Source organism: Bidens hawaiensis, unplaced genomic scaffold (assembly GCF_021521415.1).
Source record: "Bidens hawaiensis isolate Kalapana, Puna unplaced genomic scaffold, B.hawaiensis_p1.1 tig00002935_1, whole genome shotgun sequence".
Taxonomy (NCBI): domain Eukaryota; kingdom Viridiplantae; phylum Streptophyta; class Magnoliopsida; order Asterales; family Asteraceae; genus Bidens; species Bidens hawaiensis.
In genome coordinates this window covers 68,825-84,676 of record NW_027491158.1, presented here as the reverse complement: position 1 = coordinate 84,676, position 15,852 = coordinate 68,825, and the positions used below count along the sequence as shown (strand labels likewise).

The 15,852-nt window shown below is 35.7% G+C and overlaps 2 protein-coding genes and 1 pseudogene across 6 annotated transcripts; 1 reads left to right on the top strand and 2 right to left on the bottom strand.

Moving 5' to 3' along the window:
• The first annotated feature begins 903 nt into the window (after positions 1 to 903).
• On the top strand, positions 904 to 4,260 carry LOC143621749 (putative serine/threonine-protein kinase PBL19). Of its 4 annotated transcripts, none has more exons than XM_077093078.1 (5): positions 904 to 965; positions 2,146 to 2,557; positions 2,646 to 2,906; positions 2,993 to 3,115; positions 3,563 to 4,259. In XM_077093078.1, the coding sequence occupies exons 2-5, from the start codon at positions 2,171 to 2,173 to the stop codon at positions 4,109 to 4,111; spliced, it is 1,320 nt and encodes a 439-aa protein (XP_076949193.1). In that variant the 5' UTR covers positions 904 to 965; positions 2,146 to 2,170; the 3' UTR covers positions 4,112 to 4,259. The 4 variants fall into 4 exon arrangements, with proteins under 4 accessions (XP_076949193.1, XP_076949192.1, XP_076949194.1 ...); XM_077093077.1 differs by lacking the exon at positions 904 to 965 and adding an exon at positions 1,074 to 1,099 and having other exon boundaries at positions 2,087 to 2,557; XM_077093079.1 differs by lacking the exon at positions 904 to 965 and adding an exon at positions 1,083 to 1,099.
• LOC143621748 (uncharacterized) lies at positions 2,718 to 7,694 on the bottom strand. Its single transcript, XM_077093074.1, has 3 exons — positions 4,874 to 7,694; positions 4,523 to 4,610; positions 2,718 to 2,882 (listed from the first exon to the last, which is right to left on the bottom strand). Exon 1 carries the CDS (start codon positions 7,656 to 7,658, stop codon positions 5,001 to 5,003), a length of 2,658 nt encoding a protein of 885 aa, XP_076949189.1. The 5' UTR covers positions 7,659 to 7,694; the 3' UTR covers positions 2,718 to 2,882; positions 4,523 to 4,610; positions 4,874 to 5,000.
• Positions 7,695 to 8,778: 1,084 nt separating this feature from the next.
• On the bottom strand, positions 8,779 to 14,961 carry LOC143621747 (vacuolar sorting protein 3-like; annotated as a pseudogene). Its single transcript, XR_013151592.1, has 14 exons — positions 13,637 to 14,961; positions 13,295 to 13,570; positions 12,141 to 12,337; positions 11,917 to 12,056; positions 11,059 to 11,331; positions 10,850 to 10,922; positions 10,724 to 10,772; positions 10,381 to 10,636; positions 10,217 to 10,272; positions 10,059 to 10,127; positions 9,846 to 9,957; positions 9,633 to 9,722; positions 9,390 to 9,560; positions 8,779 to 9,247 (listed from the first exon to the last, which is right to left on the bottom strand). The product of XR_013151592.1 is annotated as a vacuolar sorting protein 3-like (transcript).
• Between the last annotated feature and the right edge of the window lie 891 nt (positions 14,962 to 15,852).

Sequence of the window (15,852 nt, the reverse complement as noted above, 5' to 3'; positions counted from 1 at the left end):
TAAAAAACTACTATAAAAATAATTAAGCAAAACAACCTACAAATATATGCATTTATAAAGCAAAAATACACAATACAAACATATACAAATACATAAAGAAAACAAAACATATCTTGAGAAAACTTAATAAAGTGATTACATTCCGATATACAAACCGGTGATAATAATCTACATCACTACACGTGTCAACAATGTGCTTCAGGCCTTCAGAGACCATATCCGATATCAAGAATAGCACACCAAAGGATGGAAATACATATTGAAACAAATTAACCATCAAATTGTTAACACTAAACTCATTTGAAACATTATAAGTTTATAACCAAAAGAAAAACACTCCATTTGCACAATAACCAAAAGTGCTTGAAACTCTAGAAGTGGTCAACACTTGCAACATATACCTAAAACATGTATAAATATGTACCTAAAAACATGTCTAACCCACTCACCACTTGCAAGTTGCAACATGATTTCAACTTTATTTTGTTACATAGATCATGACAAAACGGTACGGAAAGTCAAAGTGGTCAATATATAGAACCCCTAGACAGATCCACATTCATAAATATTATTTATTAAGATTGTATTTGTATCAATTTCATCTCTCAATGGTAGCAACAATTATTATAATCATGTGATTGCTGAACCACCACATACTTCCAAATAAATTGGGATCTTGGGAGAGAAAGAAAAAGCATTGAATAATAATAGTATAAACAAAACTTTCTAGAAGGAAAAAAAATAAAAAAATAAAAAAAAGTGTTTATCATGCAATTATGTTGAAATATGGGATTTGTTGCATATATTAATTACATATTCAAGATATTGAACCAACCACCAAAACAAACACAAAGATGGCAGCTTTATTAAGTATTGAATATGATTTTGTATATGATAGATAGCACACCATTGTTGAATCTCTATCTTCTTCTTCTTCATCTTTATCCAATTGCCTCTCTTACAAGGTACTATCTCTTTCTCTCTCTCATGAGGTGTTCTTGTTGTCTCTAACTAGTCAGGTCAACATCTTAGCTTTCATTTGATATATATCTTTTAAAATATGTATTTCTTCATTCAAGTAGGCATCTTTCTCTTATGGGTTGGTTTTAATTTGGCTTTCTTGAATGAGTATATGTTCCTATATCTATATCTTGTGTGTATGTAGAGAAAAGTTGTATTGGGTGATTCAATTCACTTCTTCAACTGCTAAGAATAATAGTTTTTCTTCCTATATTCCTAGTAGGACACTTGGTAGGACCAATGCCTTTGCCTTTTGGTTATGGAGTCTTTCCTTCCAAGCCGCTTTCAAAGCAAAAGCAGTAGGCAGTCTCTTCTTTCTTCTTATATGGTAACCAGTCTTTTTTAGAATGGTTGAATAGAGCCTCCCCTCTGTCTCCCAGTCTGTCTTATAATAAGATAGTAGTAAGTCAGTTGTAGGTTTACAAATGGCTTCTTTGAGACTTTCTTCTCTTTGAAAGAATGCGCTGTGAAGTTCATCCTAGCTATCATCTCAATAATTATTCATTCACTTCGAACCCTCGGGTAGTTTTATCATCCAGGAGAGTAGTCTTAGAGGCGGTCTCCTCCCTGTCCTTCTTAGATGGTATCCTCTCTGTCCTTCCCCTTTCCCCGACTCGAGAACCCCTGAAGCGCACTGGAAGCATCTCAAAAGCAAACTTTGGTGAAATAGCCCCCTATTTCTTTCTCTTTATGGTTAGTCATGAAAGGTTTGTACTTTGTAGTTTGTACATGGTGTTTGCTATGTTGGTTATTACCTAACTTGGACTTTATAAAAAAAATATCAAATTTGACTGAAAAAGTCATCAATCTCTACTTCTCTTGCTTAAATATATTTCTGCAGTTTTCTTAAAAAAAAGTAAACTTTTTGTTAGAAAGGCAAGAAAACTTTGAAGAACCAAACTTTTTTATGATATTTGAATTCAACTCCTGTAACTGTCATAAGAAGGCTACTTCAATTAGACAAACAACTCTAGAATATAAGAAAATTTACCAACTTTCTTGAATCATTCATGCATATCTTGTGAGTTCCACCAGTTTTAACCATTTTCCCACCTTAAATTTGCAGATTGCTTACATGGGTATATTGATTCCAACCTAAATAACCTTTCTTTGAAACATTTTAAGTCACAGATCACCAATATTTCAGTGCATGTTCAAAGCTTTCAAGAACAAGATGAAGTGTTTTCATTACTTCAAAGATAAATCCAGAAGCAGGAGTCAAAGATCAGCACCGATACTAAAAGACGAAACCAATTCGAGAGTATCAGAGGAAGTTTCGGGTAAAGATCGAGTGACCAAATCCTCGGGATCAGCTAACTCGCCACGTGGCATCCTAGAATTGTACGAAGAAAAGGCCGGGAAATTGAGGGTTTTTACTTATGCGGAACTTAGACAAGCGACTAATGATTTCACGAGGTTGAGAAAGATTGGAGAAGGTGGATTTGGATGCGTATATAAAGGCTCGATTAAGCCGGTTGATGGCAATGGTGATCCCATTGCAGTTGCTGTTAAGAAACTAAACAGAGATGGTTTTCAGGTATGAATATGATTTATAAACTTATTACAATTACATTATTGCCCCTGTAGTATTTGACAAGTAATTTCATTGAATGTACAAAATGCAGGGTCACAAACAATGGGTGGCTGAAGTACAATTTCTTGGTGTAGTTGACCACCCGAACTTGGTCAAACTAATTGGATACTGCGCGATAGATGGCGAGCGAGGGATCCAACGGTTGTTAGTTTACGAGTTCATGCCGAATAAAAGCTTGGAAGATCATCTTTTCAGGAACTCTCATGAAACTCTTCCATGGCAAAGAAGACTTCAAATCATGCTTGGAGCAGCACAAGGACTTGCATATCTGCATGAAGAATTAGAAGCTCAAGTATTATTATCATAAACATTTAATTAAAGAATAAAGAAATCAACAATAAAGTAATAAACCTATGATATGTTTGTGAATGGTTTCAGGTCATATTTAGAGATTTTAAGACATCAAATATTCTATTGGATGAAGATTTCAACCCAAAGCTCTCGGATTTTGGGCTTGCTAGAGAGGGGCCCACAGAGGGCAACACGCATGTCTCAACTGCGGTATGTACTTTATTAGTGTAACTATTATGTTCACGTTCGTTTGTTAAACGATCGAACACGAACAACTAAAGAACAGAGTTTTCTTGTTCGTTTCCGTTTGTTCGCTAACAATGTAAACGGACAGTTCATGAATTTAAACGAACATGATTAAGCAAACATCAATTTGAAGTAAACCTGAACATCAATCTGTAGTCACTAAAAGATTAAAAAAAAACTAGACTACATTGTAAGTGGTGACATTTTATTTTCACAAAACTAGACTATATTTTCGTAGACTTAAAAGATTTAACTGAATATGTAAACGAAAGAACTTGAAAAAATGTAAAGTAATGAGCTAAACAAACGAATGTTCGCGAACATAAATGAGCGAACAAGACATCAGTAAGTGTGTTTAACTTTTCACTGAAGGGTTCACTAAACGTTCATTTCTTTGGCTTGTGTTTCTAGGTTATGGGCACACACGGTTATGCAGCTCCAGACTATATCGAGACAGGTCATCTTACAGCTAAGAGCGACGTGTGGAGTTTCGGTATCGTTTTATATGAAATCTTAACAGGTCGAAAGTCTTTAGAAAAAAATCGACCAAAAGAAGACCAAAGGTTACTAGATTGGGTAAGACGGTATCCAATCAACAGTAAAAAATTTGGGCTCATTATCGACCCGAGACTAGAAGGCCAATACTCACTCACTGCTGCAAGGAAGATTGCCAAGCTGGCAGACAGTTGTTTGCTAAAAAGTGCAAAAGACCGACCGAAAATGAGTCAAGTTGTGGAATCGTTGAAGCAAATTCTAGAAGAATCTACAGAAGGAAGCCCATCAAATAAGAAGTTTGAAAGAGATGAAGATGAGTCAGACGAGTTGACCGAAAAGTCAAAGTCAAAGGAAGCATCAGAGTCATCTAAGAGAAGGCTGGCTCAGTTGGCTAAGTTAAGTGAACATGTTGGGGGAGTTAGTAAAAAAGGGTTCATGATAATGCATAGAGCTAAAGTGTCTTGAATCACATGATCCATTTGGAAAATAATTAATATCGCCCAAATTTTGTATAATTTTATTTTTATTTTTTATTTACAGTCTAAATAGTCAGAATGTGGAAATATATGAGATGCAATGTTTAGATGTCAAGAGCTAAAAATGTTTACTAGCTAGTAATTAAAGTGACTAATATTATATAACCTATTCGTTCATTGATCAGGTTTATAATATCATTTCTGCTGTTGACATACACGATGAATCAAATAATTTTGCTTACAAACGCAACATAGCTACCAACGATGCATCGATGTCAACTAAAAAAAGTTGCATAAAATATATACTTTCATTACTATTTCACAAGATCTAACAATCCCACAACTTTTTCATACGGGCATGATATTTGAAAATTCTAAAAGCAAAGACAGTGAAGCATACCTCAATCTTGCATCGAATAATTCGACCATATGATCTGTATGCATAGTTTGATTTTGACCTGCAAGTCTGGCTCATATTCTTGACCAACCTGCATATTTTACATAAATATCACAAAATGCAAACTAAATGAAAAAAAAAACAAAAAAAAAACATTTTACTCCTAAATATACGAACAATGTTTCAAGATATGTCTATTATATTATATCTATAAAGATGCCCTTTACTTAATTGATACATCTATTTTTCGAGTACATGTGTGTAGACATAGAACTAGTATTCATAATGTACTTTATCAATGACAACGTAAAATAAACTACCAAATCGTTAACAACATCGAGGGTTGACATATACCAATATGAAGTTTCATAAAACTCAGCATCAACAGAGCCTTTTGTGCATTTGAATCATAATCTGAAACTTCCATAAAGATCACCGAGCAGCTGATCACATCTTCAAACCATAGTTATAATGGACAATTTCACTTGTTGACTTCTAACACTGGCTGTTGATGAACACGTGCAGATCCATTGTCGAGCATTCTTATAGCAGAAATATCAGTTTCACCGTAAACCTTATTTCTGTATAAATAGTCATACGTAAGGTACATAAGAAAGTCTAGAAAAAGGCTCTTTCCCGATGCCCCTCTTAAATACACAACATCTTCTTTTATGTCACGGTCAGCGCGTTCCAATATTTTATAAGTTATTTCATCAAATTCAACGCATATCTGTTTCAAATGATGACCCCACATCAACGTCCTTTCTGGCAATCCTTGCTTACGCAAATGATACAACATCAAATTGGTTGTCACAATATTAGGAACAAAAGCCATTTTAAGCAATCTTGCAGTCAAAATCATAGCACGGTCTAGTATATCATTGCAAATTGCATTCAACATTGTGTTATAAGTTACCGTATTTGGAATAATTCCAGAAGAAAGAAGCTCATTAAACACCAAAACCGCTCGGTTCATTCTTCGACTGCCACATAAACCGTGCATCCGAATGTTATATGTAGTAACATCCGGGTCCCACCCGCTATTATACATTTTATAAACAAGATTATCAGCATTGACCATGTCAAACCCCTTGCAGTATCCACTTATTAACGTGTTGTAAGTAACAATATCCGGTACCAAACCGATATTATGCATGTCGATAAAAGTATTAATAGCAGATTTCATCCTACCTTGTTTACAGTACCCGTTAATGATAATATTATTAGTAAACATATCAGGAAGAAGACCTGTTTTCCTCATCTCCTTTTCTAACTTCAACGCCTCGGTTAACTTCCCAGCGTTGCAAAATCCAGCAATTAAAGAATTGTAAGTAAAATTATTTGGGACAAGACCTTTATTTTTCATTTCTGAAAACACATTGTAAGCATCATCGACAAGACCAGCTTTAGATAATCCGTCAATAAACGCAGAAAACGCAACCGTGTCGGGGGCTGCGTTAACATTTTTCATAAAAAGCCATAATCTTTGAGCACCCGTCACATCCCCGGTTTTGAAATGCCCGTCTATAAGCACGGTGAAAGCCACTCGATTAACTGAAAAGTCCTTATCTTTCATATACCACATTAACTCCTCTGCTTCTTGTAATTTGCCATTTCGTGACAAACATATAAGCAAAGAATTACATGTAGAAAATGAAGGCGTGAAACCGAACTTAATCATCATATGGTACACATCAAACGCTTTCTTTTCTAATCCTTGTTTACTGTAAGCAGAAATAATAGAATTGAAAGCAGTTACTGTAATAGGTAAACCCTTTTTCGCCATGTCTTCTAGAAGCTCGGTGGCTTCATCGGGTCGACCCACCCAGCACAATCTTGCTACTGATACATCAGGTAAAGAATAATCCGGAAGCAAATCAGGCGTTGATAAATCTCTTAACAAATGGTCAACATTCTCATCGCTCCCATACTTATAAAACCCTGCAACTAATATGTTAAACGTCACACCATCCGCTTTAACATTATTACTTCTCATTTCCTCAAAAAGCATTGTCGCCTGATCAATTTCCCTAGCTTTAACAAGACCATCCATTAACGCATTGTACACGATCGTATTTGGAGAGACGCGCGTATCTTTCATTTTATCAAAAACACTTCTCGTTTCCACGATGTTTCCCTCTTTGCTTAACGCGCTAATAATCGTACTAAACGTGGCGGTACTCGGAGTACAACCACTCTCAACCATCAAATCAACCAAACTTAAAGCATCTAAAGTTCGTCCACGAATACAATATGCGTTAATCAAAATGTTATACGTATAAACATCCGGTTTACAAAGAAACTTACTCATCAAATGTAACAAAGTCTCTCCAATTCGAATCTCTCCTTTCCTACAAAACCCTAGAATCAAAACATTGAATGTAATACTCGTCGGCCGAGGCCCGACTTTAACCATATCTCTAAATAACTTCCAAACACTTCTGTAATCACCTACTCTAAGCAACAACCTAAACAAAACCGAAAGCGCAGACAAGCACGGCTGCAATCCTAATCCTCTCATCCTTTCCAAAACCTCCAACGCCCGTGAATGCATCTCAACCTTCACGAACGCACGCATAAGCGAATCAAGAACCGAAAAATCCGACTCGTACCCGAAATGTTTCTCCCACATAAACTCCACAACGTCCCGACTTCTCAACAATCCGACTCTCCATATTATCCAGGCCAACACATCTTGCGCTACAACCCGACGCCCCTGCATAGCCAAAACATGACACGACACACAACACGCCCTAACCGCACTATCTGACTCATCCCGGAACACGAATTTAAAAAACCCGAATGCGGCGTCTCGGTTTCGAAGCAGTTTCATGATCTTAACTAACAAAAAGGAGCAAAATTTGTTACTAGAAAAGGCTTTCAAGACAAACCCTTGATGGGTTTTGATTATTTTAACTAACCCTAACTGGATTACCCGTTTTTCATTCGGGTTCAAGATGGAATCTTGGATATGTGAGTAGTTGAAATGTGAGAAATCTTGAAGTGGGTCATGGGTTTTATTGGAGAATGGTGAGTGTTGGGTGATTTGGGGTTTTGGGTTGAGGGTAGAATTGGAAATTAGAGAGTTACGGACCTTGATGAGAGTGATTCGTGAGCGGTGGATTACGACGGCAGACATCCGGTGGTCGGCCGGGATGTGGTGGTCCAGTGAGGTGCGCCGTCACCGGAGGTAGTAGAGTAGAGTGGCGGAACGATAGAGAATTGAATTTTCAAACTTAAACCTTATACTTTCGGAGTATGTTATTTTATTGGGTCAGCTTTTTCGGGTTTTCAATTGTGGAAATATGACCTGATAACCGAACCGTTATAGATTCCGGTGTTGTGGCTCTTGAGTTTATTGAGTTCGATTAAATCAGAATTCAGGTTAAGCAGTGGCGGATCCAGGAATTTTTTTTCAAGTGGTAATGTTAGATGCTTCAATTTCATGAAGTCGGATAAAAAAATTCGGGTCGGTTCGATGGTTCGGGCAAAGTTCATTACATAATAAAAAGACCATAAAATCATAATAAAAAAGACACTGTCATTGGAAATTATAAAACATATAATATAAATATAATAGGAGAGAGCGGCGTCTGTAACTTTATATAATTGTAACAATTTTGTTTTATAAAACCCTAAACTTGCATCAAAAAATGGTTTAAGGAGATGGGTTTCGAACTTGTAACCTTTAGTTAACAAAACCGGTGTCTTGTATCCACTAGATTAGCCACTCTTTTAATGTAAATAAGATGGTTCTCTCCTAACTTAATAGGTGGTTCACTCTATTAGTTTATATATACCAATATACTATTATTTCGAAACTCGGGTGATTCCGGGGGACTACTTATTTCTTAACTGGATCCGCCCATGAGGTTAAGTAGGAAGTTGCGAAACAACTTCATACATTTGTAAGTTAAGGGAATTCTGAATTGAAGAAGGTTTTCAAAGAAGTTTTCGATGATCCTCAAACTTATATTGAGTAGACTCGTTAATAATTGTAGAAATATGGTACTCTTGTTGAACTTGAACATGCCACCATGTCCTACTGTAAGGTTCATCATATTACGCGATGGCTTTGATTGTAGATTGTTTGGAGTTTTCTTATGATGGCTTTCATACGAAATTTGTATTTGAATGCATAATTTGATTATGTTATATTTCGGACAAGTCTATCGCCACATGGTTTCAAGCTAAAACTGACTCAAATATGTTTAGACTAAACTCGTATTCACAAATTGTCATAAATGCACAAGCCATCTCGACTCGATCAAGACTCATGTTCTTTGTTTGTGAAAATATGGTCATTAATCATCTCAACTCGCCATCAAAATAACTCCAAAAATACAACAAATGCCAGCCATTTGACATACAAGCTAATACTTTACACATCTTGAATGACACAATACAAAAAAGGTCAGGGTCTTGCATCAGTGTAAAACTAGACAAGCCTATAACAACTCACCACTAATTTAACCCGCGCCTTAGTATAGGTTTGACCGTCTTATGTATCTATCTGTTTGGCCGATGTTGACTCGTGTCCAAAACCATAGTTACAGTGTTGATAATCCATCAGATCTTTTACTACCTCAGCATCAAAAAAACCAAACACCCCCCAAAAATGGAGGATATTGGCAATCACTCGGTTACAAGCCACCCTGGTTTGAAAACAGGGTCGGTATTAAAGTCACGACCTGTAACGGATGTGGACTCCCCCTGCTTTCGGAAACACTGCAACATGATATATAAAAATAAAAAGGTTAAACGAGGTCGATGTTTGACTATTTCACTATATTTTTTTTTATCAATAAACACCATAAAAATATAACAAAACAATATAAAAAATTATATATTTAGCAAAAGTAAGAGGTACCTTGTAGCAAACTATAGTGTCATCAGGATACATTGCAAATAATTTGGTTCCAAGTCTCGCATGACAAGAATCACATAGACTCTCATCATTAATTTGTACAAGTCGAGACCTTTCCTCCAATCTTGCTAATTTTGCATCAAGGTTGACCGCCCGAGATAAATTATGAACCATCTAAAAATTGACAAACTTTCAGTAGCTTGAAAACTTCATAAAAAATATGAAAAAATTATATGAAGGACCTACTTGTCCTTGATAATGATGATGAAGGCGCGCTCTTAGCATTCTTAATATTGTATCGGAAGCAAGATGTAAAGGCATGTTTGGGGATAATCTCTGCAAATAAAACCTAAAAACTTTAGCATGAATAGCATTTTAAATATAAAAGTTGTGTATGACAAAGTTCAATAAAGTTGTGTTTTGTTGGGATTAAAATAAAAAAAAATAGAGATTTGAAACCTCAAGAACTTGGAGAGGATCAAGTGATTCTCCATGATTATGAAGCTACAGAACAGCAGCTTTAAACATGGGCTTCTTGCCATCCGTTGGATTTAGATAAATATCAAGCAACCTGAAAATATAAATCCAAGAAAATGTAAGTTTTCCAACTCATTATCAAGATACTTGTGTCGGTGATGAGAGAGAGAGAGTAAAGAGAGAGAAAGAACCAACTGCATATAGGCATCTGGTCTACCAATCTCCGCACAATAGTGTTCAGCAGCGTCACTATCCTCCAATTTCCTGAAAATTTTACATTACACAAATTACGAACTTCAATAAAAAATTGTCTGGAAAAATATTAACTGCTTATTTTGAAATAAATAACTTACACAGCCAAGATTTGGAGCACTAATGTTTCTTGGCCGAGTTTTCTATACAGAATAGCCTGCAAAAATAAACAGTAGAGCAGATTTTCAATATAAACGTAACGTGTTTCAAGTCAACCCGACCCGACCCATTTGACTTCAACCCAATGTGACCTGTTGCAACCGACCTTTTCCAACCATAATTCTGATTCTTCTATCATATCAAGAACCTCATCACGATCATACAAGTCTGAAGACTGTAAGAAGACTTGCAATCTCTCTCTAACGGGACTTTGAAATATTGAGCGATCTGAACCGTTAATCTGCTCTGACGGACTTTCGGTCCCGTAAGTTTCAAGTGCTGATTTGGTGAGTAACCGAGCATATAGTGTATGGAACTTAGGTTCATCCGAGCCTTGATCTTCAATCAACCATTGAAGATATCTGTAAACATGTAAATGCTATGAAAATTGTCATATGCATAAATAATTATAAAAACATGAATTAAAATAGTGAAATTTCAAGATATACCTCTGAATAATTTCAGTTTTCTTAGGATCAACCGCAGCAATTACTTCATCTGCGCAATAATATATGAGTTCGGGTCATAACATGTAAAATATAACAAGGTGCAAATAATTACATAACTGTCCTTACCTGGAGGAAGTTGATGATCCCGTTTTTCAGACGTTAATACTCGAACAGCAAGCATATTGTTGATATCTGCAATCTAATTGAAAATACAAGTTTTCCATGAGCTACAAAAAAGTAACTGTCTGAAAAATAAACTAGTAATATAATAATAACAGTAATAATAATAATAATAATAATAATAATAATAATTAACAATAAAAAAGCAGGCATACCCATCCAAGATGTTGCAATATGAGATCTTGATCAGATAATTCCTCAAGAATCCGTGTAGCTTCAGTTGCCGCATTTTCTTTCCCAGAAATAATATTTACACCTAAACCATTTTCTTCATTTGTTTTTGTGGGGTCCACCCAGTAGCCCGAAGAATAGTTTCTTGCCAATATTCGCCAGATGGCAAGAGCCTTGGAGCTCATTCCCTTACTTTCGCACAGGAACGCAAGTTTCCTTAAATGACCTGAATCGTTCAGCAAAGTTTCCAACTCCTCCTGCATAATATTTAAATATTTATTTATTTATCCTATGCTTATATAATGTAAAGCATGATTATATTTTAAATAGCAAAATGAACCATTAGGCTGTGCAAGAAACCAAAATAGTCGAACCCAACTAGAAATTGATGGTTTGTTTTTATGTGTTTTTCAAAACAGATTTTTCAGTTCGGTTTTAGTTTTGCTATCAACCAAAACTAAAGAACCGAACTGAAAAAACCAAAAAGAAAACAATTTTACGTAACTTATAAAAAACTTAATAAATGGTAGCCAAAATCAGGCAATCACTATTTAACCCAAATAAAATTAGGCCCAAATTCATATATGAGGCTATTCGTATCGGCTCAAATTTCATGCTCAAATGATAAAACTTTAAAATGGAAACCGAAACAAATTTTCGGATTTGGTTCGGTGTGAGCTCAAAACTTGAATCATCTGACCCATTTGGCCCGTTTGAGATAAAAATACAACCCAAATCAAGCCAATCATAAGTAAATGATAAAACTGGCATCTCTAGTTACTGACCAAAAGTTTAAGATAATAATACACGATAACAAAAGAATAAAGTAAAATGACCCGTACCACTATACACCAGTTTTCAGAAGATGCAAGACTCTCCATGTCATCAACTAAATTCAGAGCTCTATATAGATACATTAATAGTGTCAACTCCCTCTTTCACAGATGATGTCAGATCTTTCTCACGCGAAACTTTTAAATACCTACAAATTTTTTTATAGAAAATGGGGTGAAAGGAAGTTTTGATAAGAGCATATGAAATTAACATCACGAGAAAGCATACAAACCTGATTAAGTTTTTTAACGCGGAGTCTAATAAATCATCTCTATTTGGAGGATTTAAAAGAAACTCATCATCCACAGCAGTCTCCAAACCAGCTTTTTTAAGAAAAACAGCTCGTTGAATTGCCATTAATCCGTTGTCGATAACACCCTCCAAAGGGGCAGGTGGAGGGTGTAACCCCCAATAACGGTTCTTAGGTACCTGAAAAACATTTTGTTATCAAAACATTAATAATAACGGCTAATTGCATATAAAGATAACGAAAGTTTTAGATTTTTTTCAAAAAGTTTAGATTTAAGGTAATCCGATTTGATAACAGGTCAAAATTATGATGTGACGTTGACTTTTGTAAACTTTGACATTTCCGGACAAGACACCTGAAAACCATCTTGGGTAATTTTCTTGAATTAAAAGATTTTAAACTTTGATGACTTTTTGAAAATTTTTACTTTTTCCTGACATGGCGCCTAGAGGCCTTTAAATGAACCGAACGAACAAACATGAGCAGTGCTTATTTGTGTTTGTTCGTTTAACTTTAACTAAATGAACGAACATGGACACAAACATTTAAAAGAATGGATTTTCTTCTTCGTTCTCATTTATGTTTGTTCATTTATATTATAAACGAACAGTCCACGAACACAAACGTACATCAACAAATGGTCTTAACATATGCAAATCAAATTGATTTCAAATTAATATTAGTAACAAATAAAGTTGACTTTTTAAACGGGCATTAACAAATGAACATATATAAACGAAAGTAAATGAACAAACCTAAACAAACGTAACTATAAACAAACATTAACGAACATAATGAAAGAACGGGATATTATGTCATGCTCGTTCGTTTAATAAAATGAACAAAGAATTGTGTTCATGTCCGTTTGTTTATTATATGAACGAACATAAGTAAACTTCCTGCTGAAAGGTTCACAAAAAATTTACTATATGCTTGGTTCGTTAACAGGCCTAAATTGGCGCCTGAAAACCATCTTTAGGTAATATGCTTGAATCAAAAGTTTGGAACTTTGATGGTTGTTTTGGCCTAAAATAAGTGGTTAGTAGAACATAAATTATACAAAAGTTGATAGCTTTGTTACGCAATTGGCCCTAACAGTCAACAAATAGGTGACGGGTGAAAGCATATGCAAGTACCAGCAAAGACCAACGATTTGGATCTGGCATGATGAGTGGAAATATTTCAGAAGGCTGCATTGTTTCAGATTGTAGAAAATGGTTGATTGCTTCCTCAAAATGCAAGTCAAACATTAACAAGAATCCCACTTGAGCATGAACAAGCGAGAGGGTCTCTTTTGTAATTTCACTATCCTCGTGTAACTCCTCTGCTAACAAAATGGCCTCCTTGAAATCCTTCTTTCTTAATAAATCTTTTATTTGTTCTTCAAAAGGTACTTTTAAATAGCAAATAACCTAGATTATAAAGCGATCGTTAATTACCGATTACAAAATTTCAGTTGACTATAGAGTTGACCATACCTTGGATGATGTTGCAACAACCACCACCTTCCCGGTTCCATCTTCATCATCCGTTACAGCATAATAACCGCTTCCCTCACCAAACACAATCTTCTGAACACACTTCCCGGATTTCTTAACATACAACTCCATCGTACCACCATGAACCGCCACCACACAAGATCCCATCTCCCCAACACCATCCGGCGACCCATGAAATACCAAACTTCCACCGACAGGTTGCCCATGAGAATCAGCAATAATCCCAACATTATCAACCAACATAAGAATCTTATAATCCCGTTTCAAAACCTTAAGCCGCGGCACACTCGACACACCCGGAAACGAAAATATCAACCCACATTGACCCGTAACACACGAACACAAATAATAACCACTCGAACAACCCACAACGATCGAATCATCAACCCAAACCAAATCTCTAACCAAATCCACACACGGGATTTCTCTCAAAGTCACAAGCGAACCCGCAATACTATCATAACTCTCATTATCCCTACCAACAAGCCCCACCAATATCAATTTCTTCCCAACCGCAGCCGCAAAAACACAATCATCATCAATCGGCAAATCACTCCCACCGCCACCACCGTTCACCCTACCACCACCGCCACCACCACCACTTAACCTCTGCAAAAAACTCGACCCCCCAACCGCATCACCACCACCTCCCACCGTCAACTTCGAAAACCCCTCATTCAAATTATTACTCCTTAACCGTCTACCAACAACACTAACACCCTTCAAAGCACCAATCTTTTTCACCGATTTCACTAACTCCAAATCAAGAAAATGTATAAACCCATCCGAAACCACTAAAAGCTTCTCAATTTCAACAAACACATGTATAGACTCTACTGCACAGTCACTAACCACAACATGCCTTACAAACTTAAGCTTCTCATTACCACCATTATTATTCTCATTACTATTATTATTCTCATTACTATTATTATTATTACTACTAGAATCTGAAGTGGGTTGTTTAAGAGAGAGTAAAAGGAGTTTACCAGAAGCGGTACCAACGTAAATTAGGGTTTCAAAATTGGAAGGTGAAAAGAGGGCTAAAGATCGAATTGAAGCTGAAGATGGGTTGAATTGGGCAAAGGGTTCGAGGATCGTGCGAGATTTGATGTGGGTTTTGGCCATAGATGAGGTTTTGGGTTTAAAGCTTCGAGCTTTACGCCATTGATGTGGAAAATGATGAAGAAGATGATGAACTGGTTGTGGGTTTTGTCGATGTGAATCGGATTGCTGATGAGTATGAGTAATATGAGTAAAGACAATTGATCATTGACTCCAATTGTTAGTTGATTTCAGAGTACGCCCAAAACATAAAAATAGAAAGATGATCTAAAGTTGTATACTAAATTTTGATGAGCTTGATTATGTCTAATGAAGTTAATTATCACATTTATTGTCTACTAATGATACTAAATCCAAAAGGGGTTGTATATTGTTATGTCTAATGTTTTATGTAATTTTTTTTGTAGCTTTATAAGTAAGTTAGGACGTGTTTGTTAATAAAAGTTAGATGCTAGTGAAAAAAATAATCTTATAAATTTCAATAACTATTTGTTGATAGTACTTTATGTTTGTTTTTTATCTGATCAAGTGTTTTACTAATTCGATGTTTTCTCTAAAATCGTCGTATGTTTCTTTCTGTAGATATAATATACGTTGTTATAGCTTGGAGGGGATAATCAAATCAGCAAAGTTTTCATGTGTTTAGTTTGGATGACGGGTTTGTGAGATTTTCTCTTTAGCTTTTGTTATTATCATGTACAATGCTATGGATATAGAGGATGGTTTGCATTGTAAAAGTAAGAATATATTCAATATTTTTAAATTTGCATGTGGCGAGTCAAAGTGTTGGAATAAAGTTTCTTCAATAGACATGAGTGGAGAGTGAAGATTTTAAGAAACCTGAAAGAATAATTATTTTCCCTTGAATAATCTGATGGGTTCTCTTCCCTTTATATAGTTAAATTACAAGTATATCAATTATATACTAACACAAATTCCTAATCATAAACCAATACAAATATGAATATACTATATCCGATCTATTACACCCCCGCAGTCGAAGCGTGAGGAAGCCGTATGCTGAGACTGGAGAGGAAATCATCAAACAAAATCTTTGGAAGGCCTTTAGTGAAGATGTCTGCAATTTGGTACCGAGATGGGACGTGAAGAATCCGAACATTACCCCGTTG

Bases quoted from the DNA above. Each gene is read 5' to 3' on its own strand.
- LOC143621749 (XM_077093076.1), top strand. The intron at 2,907-2,992 runs GTATTATTATCA...GAATGGTTTCAG, and splicing joins ATGAAGAATTAGAAGCTCAA to GTCATATTTAGAGATTTTAA. The intron at 3,116-3,562 runs GTATGTACTTTA...TTGTGTTTCTAG, and splicing joins ACACGCATGTCTCAACTGCG to GTTATGGGCACACACGGTTA.
- LOC143621748 (XM_077093074.1), bottom strand. From the start codon at position 7,658: ATGTCTGCCGTCGTAATCCACCGCTCACGAATCACTCTCATCAAGGTC.